The sequence below is a fragment of the Pteropus medius genome, unplaced genomic scaffold, assembly GCF_902729225.1.
Source record: "Pteropus medius unplaced genomic scaffold, Ma_sr-lr_union100, whole genome shotgun sequence".
NCBI classification, from domain to species: domain Eukaryota; kingdom Metazoa; phylum Chordata; class Mammalia; order Chiroptera; family Pteropodidae; genus Pteropus; species Pteropus medius.
The window spans coordinates 4,990,395-5,002,967 of NW_024346667.1; the positions used below are offsets into that span (position 1 = coordinate 4,990,395).

The 12,573-nt window shown below is 36.3% G+C and overlaps 1 protein-coding gene across 1 annotated transcript in view; it reads left to right on the plus strand.

Annotated features, from left to right (window-relative positions):
* Positions 1–12,573, plus strand: part of DCHS2 (dachsous cadherin-related 2) — a 177,609-nt gene that overhangs the window by 106,376 nt on the left and 58,660 nt on the right. Inside the window, exons 4-7 of the mRNA XM_039875917.1 lie at positions 3,713–3,949; positions 4,954–5,970; positions 8,598–8,785; positions 10,031–10,130. Coding sequence (XP_039731851.1) covers positions 3,713–3,949; positions 4,954–5,970; positions 8,598–8,785; positions 10,031–10,130 — 1,542 coding nt within the window. The remainder of the gene's footprint in view (positions 1–3,712; positions 3,950–4,953; positions 5,971–8,597; positions 8,786–10,030; positions 10,131–12,573) is intronic.

The following is a 12,573-nucleotide window of genomic DNA, read 5'->3' on the forward strand; positions in this document are numbered from 1 at the left end:
TCTGACAAGAAATTAAAATTTAAGTTTAGGCTGAGTCGCTAAGATACATAGTAAATTCCACATGCCACAGGGATATTAGACTTTATAAAGGATTGACAAGGGAGGTGCCTGAAAACCAGTTTTGTTTTTCTTCTGAACTTTACTCATCTTGTCAAAGGTATAAAAGGTTGATAAATTGGAGGTAAAAGGGTTGAAAATTTGGAGGGAGCTGCTGTTGATTTGTGAGTGTCCCTCCAGGGTGGGGTACCTATACCTCTCTGGCTACTCAGAACTCAGAGAACTTAGTGTGTATTCTCTGTTGTTTGGGGCTAACAGACTCAAGTCTCTCTCTCACCTGAGAAATCTAAAGGGAGAATTGACTGGCAGTGGAACAAAGGGGAGATTTCTGGGGTGGGGACAAGCCGGTGCTTCAGGAGTTGGTAGGAGCAAAGAGTCCTTAATGGTTTCTCCTGGATGTTGGTCATTTGTGACAGAGATAGCTGGTGTGGAGTTGTTTCAGATCATGCTCAGAAAGGGCCAGAGGGAGCAGCTCTGAGCACTGCCAGCTTTTCAGGAGACAAAGAAGCAGTCGCGTGGACAGTGTGAAGAGGTGTGTTCCCTCTGCTAAGGCAGCCTCAGATTCGAGGTTTGAAGCAAGCTCGAGAGGAAAGAGAGGAGCCTCTGACCCGCAGCATACGCCCCAGCTGAACTTTAAAGTTTAGAGTTATGATTGTTATATAGATCTTTACATTCTAATGATTAAATTGAGACTGTTTTGTGACTTAAAAACAGAAAAAAATTTTGATTGGTTGATAGTGATTGCACAAGTTGTAGGAACTTCTTGAATTTTAGGGGAAGAACAGTTAGCTGCACAAAATAAATTTAAATAGGAGAAAAAAATAAAATCACTCTACAATTGCATCCCATGAGCTGTTCTTTGTCATCATACTCGTTACCCATATTTATGATGGCAGGAGATTATCATGTATGAAGTGGATGAAGAGATGGGCTACATAATGACAGGAAGCTACATTGAGTAGAGTGGCTTATGAAGGAATTTAAAAGCATGACAGAGAACTTTAACTTGATTATTATAGGAAATAAGGGATGACATAAAGGTTTGGAACATTAGCACGTTATAGTGAAAGTGATATTTAAGGAAAATTATCTTGGCAGCAGTATGGATAGAACTAGAAAATTTGAACAGGGAATATATATTAATTAACAGTGAAGGTATAATAATATATTATTCTAATTATCTAGGGGTAAAGTTATGAGATTTGTACTAAAGAGATAGTAATAAAAACAGAGGAAGGAACTAATTGAGGGTATTTTAAGAGGAAGATGATATAAGAATGGTGATTGATTTATTAATGACAGAGGATGAGTCATACATAATTTCTTCATTTTAACTAAGACGATTGATAATCCAACCATTGACAGATGCCCTGGAGGAAGTGCAACCTAGAAAGAGGATTAGAACTGTCAGTCAGGTGGGAGGACATGGGGAGATACTGGAATAAAGCAACTAGTGAAGTCACACAAACATGTGAATATTTTGAAGGAATGAGTATGCGGTCATGTTTTTCAAACTTTAGAATAAATAAAAATTACTAGCGGAGCTTGCTAAAAATGCAATTCTAGATCTTTCCCCACATCTAGAAATCAAAATATCTGGATAAGAGCCTGAAAATTTTTGTTTTTACAAGTAGCCATGGTGATTTTGATCCAGGTGGTCAGGGAACACTCTTTGAGACTCTTCAAAGAATAGGACAAATAGCCTAGTACTTAATTAGAGAAATGCTTAGAAGTCCAAGGAGAAGGAAGGGCCATTGGAGAAATTCCAGAAATCGTTAGGAAAGGCAAAAAGGAAACTGCCATATAACCAAAGGAAAGAGTCCAAAAGCAAAGGGACATCATGTGTCGGACAGATTGTAGGAGTCAAGGAGCATGAAGTTGGACATGGCATCCAGTTGCCTATCTTTCCCTTGGATCCTGTCTGTATCCTTTTGTTTCAGGCATGTTTCTCATAAACATATGTTCGAATTTACTTTGAAATTCATTCTGATAAAATTTGTCTTTGAACTAGAGCATTTCGTTCATTTATATTTTCTGAAGTCTTTCCTAGTCAAAATCTGCTGTTGGTACTCAGTCTCAATCATGTTAACATATTTCCTCAGGTGTTTTGTGATTTTTTTTTTATTGCAAGCTTGGATCTTTATCTGAGAGAATCTTTGGAGCTTGAGGATGAAGGTGGGTTTCTTTGGAAAGTGTCTGTGCTTCTCTTACCTAAGTGCCCTACCAGTCTATATCATAATAAAGTAAATTCTTGGCTTGGCAATTGATGATCAGTGTTCTTATTTATACAATATTGACTATCCCATCATTACAGAGGAATTTTGGGTAGATCAGCAGTTGTGCGTGTGTGTGTAGATATATATGCATTTATATATATGTATATATATTTATATACACATAAATATATATGTATGTGTGTATAAAATATATTCATGAAGATGCCATCAAACAAAGGCCTTAGTTCTAAGACCGTGAAATGTGATATGGAACAATAAGATAATGAGCATTTTCTTTTCAAAACCTAGTGAAAAACTGAGATTGGAAGAATTTACCTTGTATGGTCAGGGATTTACATCATGTTATTTGTTTTAAAAGGCTTAAGAACTTTTTTTTTTTACGAGGCACTTCCCTTAGAGAAGTAGGACTCCTAACCTCCTCCTCCTTCCACGTAACTCATTCTCTGAGTGACTACTGTATACTGAGGTTCTCTGCTAAGCCCTCTGCATAATAGTTAACACTGGTGTAGTGCTTCACTGTTTATATGTCACTTTAAAGTGTGTTACTCAGGCTCCTCTATAACTCTCAGTTCTTACTCCTTGTTGGCATTACATTCTGGGAGCGTGATATGGTAGTCAGGCCTAAAAAAGACCACACAAATTTATGTTTTTCTGGTGAAATGATATACTTTGAAGATGTTCAATATTTGGAAAATATTGTTTATTTGATAGATTTTGGATCATCATTCACCAAATGTGCTCAAGTTCTTTGTTTGGAAAGCAGATGTATTAGTCAGGGTTCTCCAGAGAGATGGAACCAATAGGAGATCTCTATATCTATCTCTATCCTAATATATATATATTAAAACAGGATATATATAATATATTACATGTAGGGCATCTATAATACATATAGAGAGATTTATTATAAAGAATTAGCTCATTTGAATGTGGAGGCTAACAATTCCCAAGATCTTCAGGGTGAGTCAGCAAGCCGGAGACCCAGGACAGCCAATGGCGTAGTGCCAGTCTGAAGGATGGCAGTCTCAAGACACAAGAAAAGCTGAAGTCTCAGTCTAATTCCAAAGTCAGGAAAAAAAACAGTGTCCCAGTTCAAGGGCAGTCAGGCAGGAGCAGTTCTCCCTTACTCAGGAGAGGATAAGCCTTTTTGTTCTATTTAGGCCTTCAACTGACTGGATGAGGCCCATCTACGTCAGGAAGGGCAATCTGCTTGACTCAATTTATCCATTTAAATGTTTAGTCTCATCCAGAAACACGCAGTATAATGTTTGACCAAATATCTGGGCACTTCGTGGCCCAGTCAAGTTGACACATGAAAATCAACCATCACAGTAGAATCAACAGATCAGGTGTTACTGTTGCCCATCGATATTTATTGCATGTGATCTGTTTTTTAAATCTTTCTTTCCCCTCCCCAGGAATTATTTACTTAACATCAACTCTTAGTCATTTGGAATCCACTACACTTACGTTGGCAGTCCGCGCTCAAGACGGTGGTGGGCTCACATCTGTCATTAATGCCAACATCACTATACACATTCTTCAGACAACTCTGGCACCCTCTGAATTTGAAAGGCCCAAGTATACTTTCTCAGTTTATGAAGATGCGCCCGAAGACAGTCCTGTCGGGACTGTGAAAGCGAAAGAGTCCTTGAGTAAGTACTTCTTATGCTGCATTGGAATCCGTTATTGGAACATTCCCTATATTTCCTTAGGCTGTGCACTCTTGAATAAATCTTTCCTTCTCTCCATGTAAGAAAAATGGAGACCATACAATGTGGCTCGCTCTTTGTTCTTTCAACATTATTACTATCTTATAATTTCTTTGTAATCACAAAAGTAATAAGTACTTAAAAAAAAGTTTAAAACAAAAAATTATAATATAGAAAGTATATACCATTCACAGATACACACTTTAAAATTTTTTTTCCAAAAATACATCCTACTATCTTTGTTGTCTTACAACTCTATTTTTTTCCTACTGTATAATGTGGACAACTTGGCAGGTAACTGTACATCATTCTGTTTCATTTTAAAAAGTTTGCCTGTTATTTCAACTTAGATATAAAATATGTTTTATTAAACATTTCCCTTTTGCCATCAATTTGAATGATTTACAGTATTTCACTAGCCCGAATAGTAACTCAAGCAATGTCCTTGTATAAACAAGGTTTCTCTGCAGCATAAATTTCTAGAAGCGACTTACTTGTCCTGCTCCCAGCCTTCTCCTTTCCCTTCCTCTGTCTCTTCCCTGGACTTTTGTAGAGGGTGTTTGCCATTTGTAGGGAGATATCATAGAGAAACATCAACGTAAACCTAACTTGGCTTCCTCAAATGTATCAAAAAGGCAACCAAATAATTTTCTGAATATCTTTCCTTTTACCTGAAGCAAGTAGAATGAAGAGAGATAGTGAAACCCATGCCTTGATTTTTGTCCATTGGGCATTACCTTTGCCCACTAATGCGTCTTAAACCATGTGTTTACTTTTCAGCAGGCTTTGGAGAGCTGAGGAAGATGTAAGATGTTGCATACTATTCTCCGTAGATGTAGTATATATTCATGTTTTCAGATTTCAGTGTTTCCAGTGGGGACATCCCTTTGACATATAGTGATTGCTTTCTCTCCTTTTTTTCTTTTTCTTTTTCTTTCTTTTCTCAGACTACTCAGAGCCCGTTTTTTACAGAATCTCCTCTGGCAATCTGCAAGGAGAGTTCTCTATTCACCCTTGGCTGGGCACCATTCGAACCCAGAAGCCTCTGGATCATGAAACACAGCCCGTGTTTGTGCTCACAGTTCAGGCTCAGCTCGGTAGCTCCCCAGCCTGCAGCAGCACAGAGGTCAACATAACTGTAATTGATGTCAATGACAACCATCCAGTGTTTCTCAGAGCCTCCGATGAAATTAAAATATCTCAGATCACACTGCCGGGCACAGCCTTGTATCGTGCACACGCAGAAGACAAAGACAGTGGGTGGAATGGAGCCATCCGATATTCCATCGCAAGCCAGAATCCAAATGTCTTTTCCATCGACTCAGGGCTTGGTGTGGTATACCTCAATGGCAGTCTGGGAGGTGATATGCCCCAGAAGCACACACTAACTCTCATGGCCCAGGACCTCGGCATTCCCCCTCAAGCATCTCTGTTAGTGCTGACTATTGTTGTCGAAAAACAAGAATCAAGCCCTTCCTTGATTTTTGGAAATTTGATCTATCAAGTGGAAGTTAGTGAGTCTCTCTCACTGATGACCCAAATATTGCACCTACAGGCCTATCCCCTTGGCCCAGACCGCAAAACTTCCCCGATCCTATACTCGCTGGAGCCCAGCACAGACTCTGCTGTGTTTGGCGTCCACCCTTACACAGGCTGGATTTATGTGCGGCGACAGCTCGACTACGAATCCGTACAAACGTATAATTTCAGAGTGTTTGCCCGGATCCCAGAGGACAGATTGTCGCAAAATGTGAGCACTTCGGTAATTGTTCATGTCCTGGATGAAAATGACAATTCCCCTACCTTCTTGCATGATGTGTTATTTTTGAAAGTCAAGGAGAGCCCCCTTCCTCAAGGGGTAATAGGCAAAATTACAGCAATTGACAGAGACTTGGGAAAGAACGGACAGCTGTCATATTTTCTTTTGTCTGATGGAAAGTTCTTCAAGATGAATCCTCATACAGGTAGCATTTTGTAGCCTCCACTTACTCTTTTAAAATTGGAATTGACAAAACTCAAATCTTTTAGTTATTATAACATTAGTACAAACATATCATTAAAATTACGGTTTTTAGTACCTACTATATTGATTAGAGTATTATGATTTAAAAACGAAGTAAAAATTGAATAGAATTTTACCTGTAATGATTCATAGTTCTCTTGCCTCTCACCCACACATTGCTAGTATATTCTTATTCTGAATTAGAGAACTGCATTAAATAAATGTAATTTTTTTCACCATTCTTTTCCATTTGTAGATTTTAAAAAAATATCCAATCATGTTTTATGAAATATAAATGTCATTCATGTAAAGCTAGAAATCAATTCATTTAATTAAGGTTTCAATATCACTCTATCGATCTATTTTATTAATATATTTTTTCATTCTCATTTTGATAAGGGAACCATGAGGAAAAGAAAGAAATTTAGTGATTTTTTAAGTCTTAATTATGAAATTAATATAACGATTTTATCATATTTAATATTTTGTATTACATAAATTTAATACAAAATTTAATCTCTGAGACCATCTACAAATGAAATATGTTTATGCTACAACTATATTGCTGGGGAAACTGAGACTCAGGTAGCTCAAGTGACATCCCAAGGCCATGGAGCTCGAAGGGGTGAGAGGAGGCTACCAAGGTACAATTCTTGGAGACGCCAAGTCTGCCGGAGCCTGTGTAAATGATGCCCCATGCCCTACAGTGGACGGAATTTGAATTCAATTCTGATTAACTTTGAAGACTCCTGTTTTGTGAATGAGGAGAAGGAGCCCCTTCCTCCAGCAGATGGAGCTTTTTACCAGGGGACATGGCTTGCCAAGAAGGCTGAAAGCTGGATTTCAGCTCCAGCTACACAGCTGTACAGGATGGCCCTGCTTGCTCTTTACTTCCATATGCTAGTTTTCTAGGTCTTCTAGTTCACTTGGTAATTTATTGTTTTTGAAAATATGCAAAGCAGAGTTGTATGAATTTATAGACTATAAACTTGAGCATCCCTCTCCTACAATTAGTGCAGTGCCCAGGTGTCCTAATTTTGTTGCGTGGCTTTAAGCAAGTAGCTTAAACTCAGAGTGTGGCTTCCTTACTGTGAACAGAGGAGATAATCCGTGGCATGTTTCGTGCTTGCTCTGAGGGATAAAGAGGTAGAGCATACTAAAGGCCATGGAAAACGATATACTTGTAAACTGTTCCCATTACCAAGTCTAGGACAGTGTGACAAGGCAGGAGTTGAGGGCACTTCAGAGCATGGCAGGCATGCCCGTCCTCCACATCTTGGTGCTTGGAGCATCTTGTAGTGATCGGGACTTTGGCTCCCATAGAACCTTGTGTTGGCATCGCCCACGCCCAGCCCTAGGCTCAGCCTGACAGTCTTTCATTAACCATTGACCTCCAAACAGCTGCTATGTGTCATAGAATTGGTTCATCAAATAAAGATCTGCTTTCCACTCAGGATTTAGGATTTTCAGAGGAGAATTATAGCTTATAAACAACATATAAATAGACACTATATTTAAGCTCACCAATTAAGCAACATACCCAAATGTGAATTTTCTTTTTTGTTCCTCATTTAAGCTTTTTGTTTTGTTTTACGCGTCATTTAATTTAGATGAAGAAGGCTAAAAAAAAATCTTAGAAATAGCAATGTTAAGTGGTAGTTGCTTCATGTTTATGTTCTCACAAGTAAATATTTTCATAAGTAGCGAGGGAATCGGTGCCTGGTGGAGCTCTGCAGGAGACGGGCTATTGGAGAGAGCCCTTGGCCCCCTTTTGCCCTTGACAATAGGTAAAGACAGTTACAGTTTTATGCCCAAGTCTCCATGTCTGAAACATGAGGGAACTTGCCTAGAAGACGGTTCTAAGCAAAAATATGTAAAATAAGACTTGTAAAGTATTAAGTTTATTTGGGAAGTTGCCGTTCATTGCTACGCATATTTTTTGTGAGATAACAATGAATAACTGTACACGTATAAGATAAACCATGGCCAAAGGGACATGTTTGATTTTCAGGAAGATGTTTTACTATCATTTCACAGTGATGACAACTGTCACGTGTGTAATAATTTATAGCTTACAAAATAGTTTTAAATTTGTGATTGCATTTGTTTCCGGTAGTCATAAGGAAGTAGGTTTAGAGAGGTCCCTCTGTATCCAAGGTAGAGAAAATGGGCCCCAAACTCGGAGATTGTGATGTCAGAGCTGAGGTGTTTCTTTTCATTATTCTGTATAGCAGTATGAATAGGAATATGCTGTGGTTGTAAATCTTCTGAGTTATTACTAAATTCCCACAGAATATTTTATCATTTGTTCCTATGATTTCGATTTCAGTTCAAATGGTTGGTGGTAGGTAAGTTGAAATATAAAGAATGACCAATTTAAAGCGGCATTTTCAGGAAAAACTTTAGAAAATTTTTTCAACAGTGGAGTCACATTTTTAAGCCATGCGTGGTCTTGGAAGTTAGGCTTTTACTCAGAGCTATTTTACAGTATTTGATTTTCCTTTCTTCAAGTTATTTTGGATGGGGCTCATAATACCAGAATTCTGGTAGACAGTGTCAGCCTACTTTATTGTCATCTGTGTCCCTCAGGTGAAGTTATCAGTTGGGTGGCGTTGGATCACGAGCATCAGGTGCAGCATCAGTTGACTGTCCTAGTGACCGACCATGGCTCCCCACCGCGAAATGCCACCATGGTGGTTTATGTCTCCGTTGCTGATATCAATGATAACAGGCCGTATTTCCCACAGTGTCTCCCTGGAAAGGAATTACACATCAAGGTTTGTGGAGTGAAATAGCTTTGCAATGAATTTGTGATATTCTTATTTGTTTTGAGCACCATCTTGTGGTAAAAAGGGTGAATTTATGAAATCAGTCTTGGTGTGCTAAGACCTAGAAATTGTGTACATGTCAAAAAAATCAAATGATTATTTGTGCTATTTGGGATCTCACATCCAGTTGTTTTATGATAATGTAGTTCTGCCCTTTGTATACAAACATAATGATTCCCCATTATCAGTAATACTCAGACATGGATTATTTTTCCAATAATTTGCATGTGTCTTTTTGTGCAGAGCTCCTTATGAGCAAATGATACACATTTCTAAAATGGTTAGAAAAGATAGGAAAGCAATCTGTAACTATGCAGTAGAGAAAAGGATATCCAGAGATTATAAAAGTTGATCTTTGGGGGCACATGCAGAAATTTCTAACTATATTTATATTATCTTTTCATTTCTATGTTTTTGTATGTTTTATAATGCATGCAATAAATTAGCATTTTACTTCATGTACATAATTAATAAATAAATATATTTTGGAGATACTCATTAAAAAAATAAATGGGTTATATAAATAAAAATTTTAGAAGCTATTTCAAAACCATTGAATTGGGTGTTTAAATTGTGCTCAGATATGCATGTTGAATAATGTGAAAAAGGTATTGAGAGTGTTAATATCTTTAAACTCATCTTCTAAAGTCATATTTAAAGAAAATTTTACCCAAAATATTATTATCATTATTATTTTAATTATGCTATTAAAATATACTGTGGCTTAATTGTGCACTAGGGTTCTAAACATGAAGTTCAACTCCACATGTAAATGTCAATATTCCAAGAACGTTCCTATTAATTAATGAAATATGCTTCCAGTATGAGGTACGTTTCCTGAAATCAAGATTTATGTTTATTTTTAGCATATTTTGAACCAAAGCAACAACCTTTAAAAAAACATTCTGAGAAGGTGATAAATGAGAAGATAATAGAATTCTTAAAATATATCCAAAACCTAAGATTGTTTAGTTAATTTGATTTCTTTCCCACCTTTAGAATTTAATTTGTAATGTAGATTCTTTTTGTGGATTCACACCCATATAACTTTTATAAGGTAGACATTTTAATTATATGTGGACTTTAAAATAGTTTTAAAATGCTTAGTAGTGGTGTGTTCTTCACTTAAAGTTCATGGCTATTTCTTTTTAAAATTTTGCTGACTAATATGCAAGCCATTTGTTTTATTGTCAGGTTCTGGAAGGTCAACCAGTAAATATGTTGGTTACAACTGTGTTTGCAAAGGACCTTGATGAAGGAAAGAATGCAGAAGTTACATATTCAGTATCTTCAGGTAAATGTCACCATCCATAAAGAATTAAGAGCTTATAGAATTCCTCTTTCATGTATCAGCTATCTATCATCTTTCTGGGAAAATAGATAACATTAAAATAATGCCAAATTACAAAAAAAATACATTTGTTAGTGTCTAGAATCACCTTTATTTTTAAGAAAGAATTTAGAAGTTTAGCGAAAAATCAGTTTTCTGTGCTCTAAATAGAAACCAACCAACTAACCAACGATCCACTGTAAATAAAAAATTTTCAATAATCCAAAGTGCTAATCATCTTTTGAGAGGAAAGTAGTAGTGATATTAATTATAAGTAAATATGATTACAAGTACTAAGCATCTACGAATCTCTATAACGACTAAGTACTCTTAAGGTTAGAGTAAACCATACCTAGAAAAAGTTACATATGCACATAATGTACATGTATGTGAGAACTTTATAGAGGCAGGAATACTTTCGTGTTTTTATTTTTGATTGCACCGACCTCAGATTTGTTCTAGTGATTAACTTTAGTTGACATTCTGTTTTATATCATGTTTAAAGACATTCAGTGCTTTCTTACGTTTGACAAAAACACAGAAAAGGAAGACCCAACACTGCCCTTGCCAGCAGATAAATTGTCTACATGAAAACCCAAATGATGCTACAGGCAAACCATTAGAATTAATACAATGAAAAATTTCCAGGAACAATGTTGACATACAAAATTCACTAGCATATTAAAAACTAAGCCGGTTTTCAAAGATCTCATTGACCATAACAAAGAAAACCATAGGGTGTAGAAGCTAATGAAGTTTAAGCTTGAGTCTCCTTCACTTGCATTGGTCCTTCAAGGGTAGGACTGGGAACCAGAGAACAATTTATATTTGTAACATTGTTCTATTTTCCTTAAAGAGGGCCCCTCTTTAAGTTTCAAAACCTCTGAAACTAGGATGATCCTGATTAGGAGCACAGGGAGGAAAATTCCAATAAAAGATGTTTAAAACCTTTATATAGAAAATTATAAAATATTTAAAAAGACATAGAAGAAGAATGAAATAAAAGGCCTATAATATTCCCACTGGGGAAACTTCGGCCCCCTAAAGATGACACGGCAGATTGTCCAGAGATAATGAGCCTGATACAGGTCTACATTTGAGGACACTTCTTTTTTTGTGTCCTCGCCCCTGCTTCAGAGATTCCTTCTTTTTTTAAATTTCTCCTCTCAGTCTCCTCTCTAGCCATTCCCTTAGTCTATTCTAATCTGGTCCTAGGGGAAAGAAAAACTGCTTTGCAAGCATGCATTCAAGAGGTCAGTTAGTCCATAAGATCTTTATGTCATTTTTTTCTTCCTGTTTTAATTTGAGCTGCAGAAGAGAATGTATATTTTGGTATACCTGTGAAAGACAATGGGAGTGGAGAGAGAATACACACACACACACACAGAGATTAATATATTAAGCTATAATTCTGCTATAATACCATTATTTATAAATAAAACCATGCTATATATTACTCATGGATGTATGGACTAGAAATACAAACCCCTACTTTAGAAAAGAGGCTCTCTACAGAGAAGAAGGGAAATGAGATTTGGAGGTAAACACGGGTCCTCTTCTGGATTTAAACTCTGTCATTTCTTTAAATATTTTTGAAGGACTATTGGGAATTGATCAGTCTCAACTGTTTTTCTATGGATGTTCATCATATATTTCTTTTTTTTCCTTTTATTGGTAATATATATATTTATTTTTTAAATTTATTTTCTTTGTATTTTATTAAATTTATTTGGGAGACATCGGTTAATACAATTATATAGGTTTCAAGTGTATAATGTACAATTTGAAATATTTTAAAAAATTAAGCTTCTAAAATGATACTTGGGGCAAAGCAATAGAAAAAATATGATCATGTTATTCCTACCTTTGTTTTCACTATATCCAGTTGCAAAATAGAGGCAATTACAAAATATAAACTAAAATAAGATAAAAATCTATTTAATAGGAACAAAGATACATATCACATTTATGAAGGTGTTCTACAGTATTCTTGTGAGAATAAAGAAAATGGAGCAAAGCATAGAAATCGCCACCAATACCGTCACACCTCATTTATTGCACTTCACTTAATTAATTGCTCTTCCCAGATACTGCATTTTTTACAAATTGAAAGTTTAGGAAAACCCTGCATTGAGCAAATCTATCAGAACTACTTTTAAAACATTTACTTACTTTGTGTCTTTATCTCACATTTTAGTAATTCTTGCAATATTTCAAAAATTTTCATAATATATTTGTTATGGCGATCTGCAATCAGTGATCTCTGATGTTACTATTGTAATTGTTTTGGGGAGCCATGAACCACATCTGTATAAGACAGTGAATTTAATCCATAAATATTATGTGTTCTGATGGCTTCACCAACCGACGATCCCCCATTTCTCTCCATCTTCTTGAGCCTCCTTAT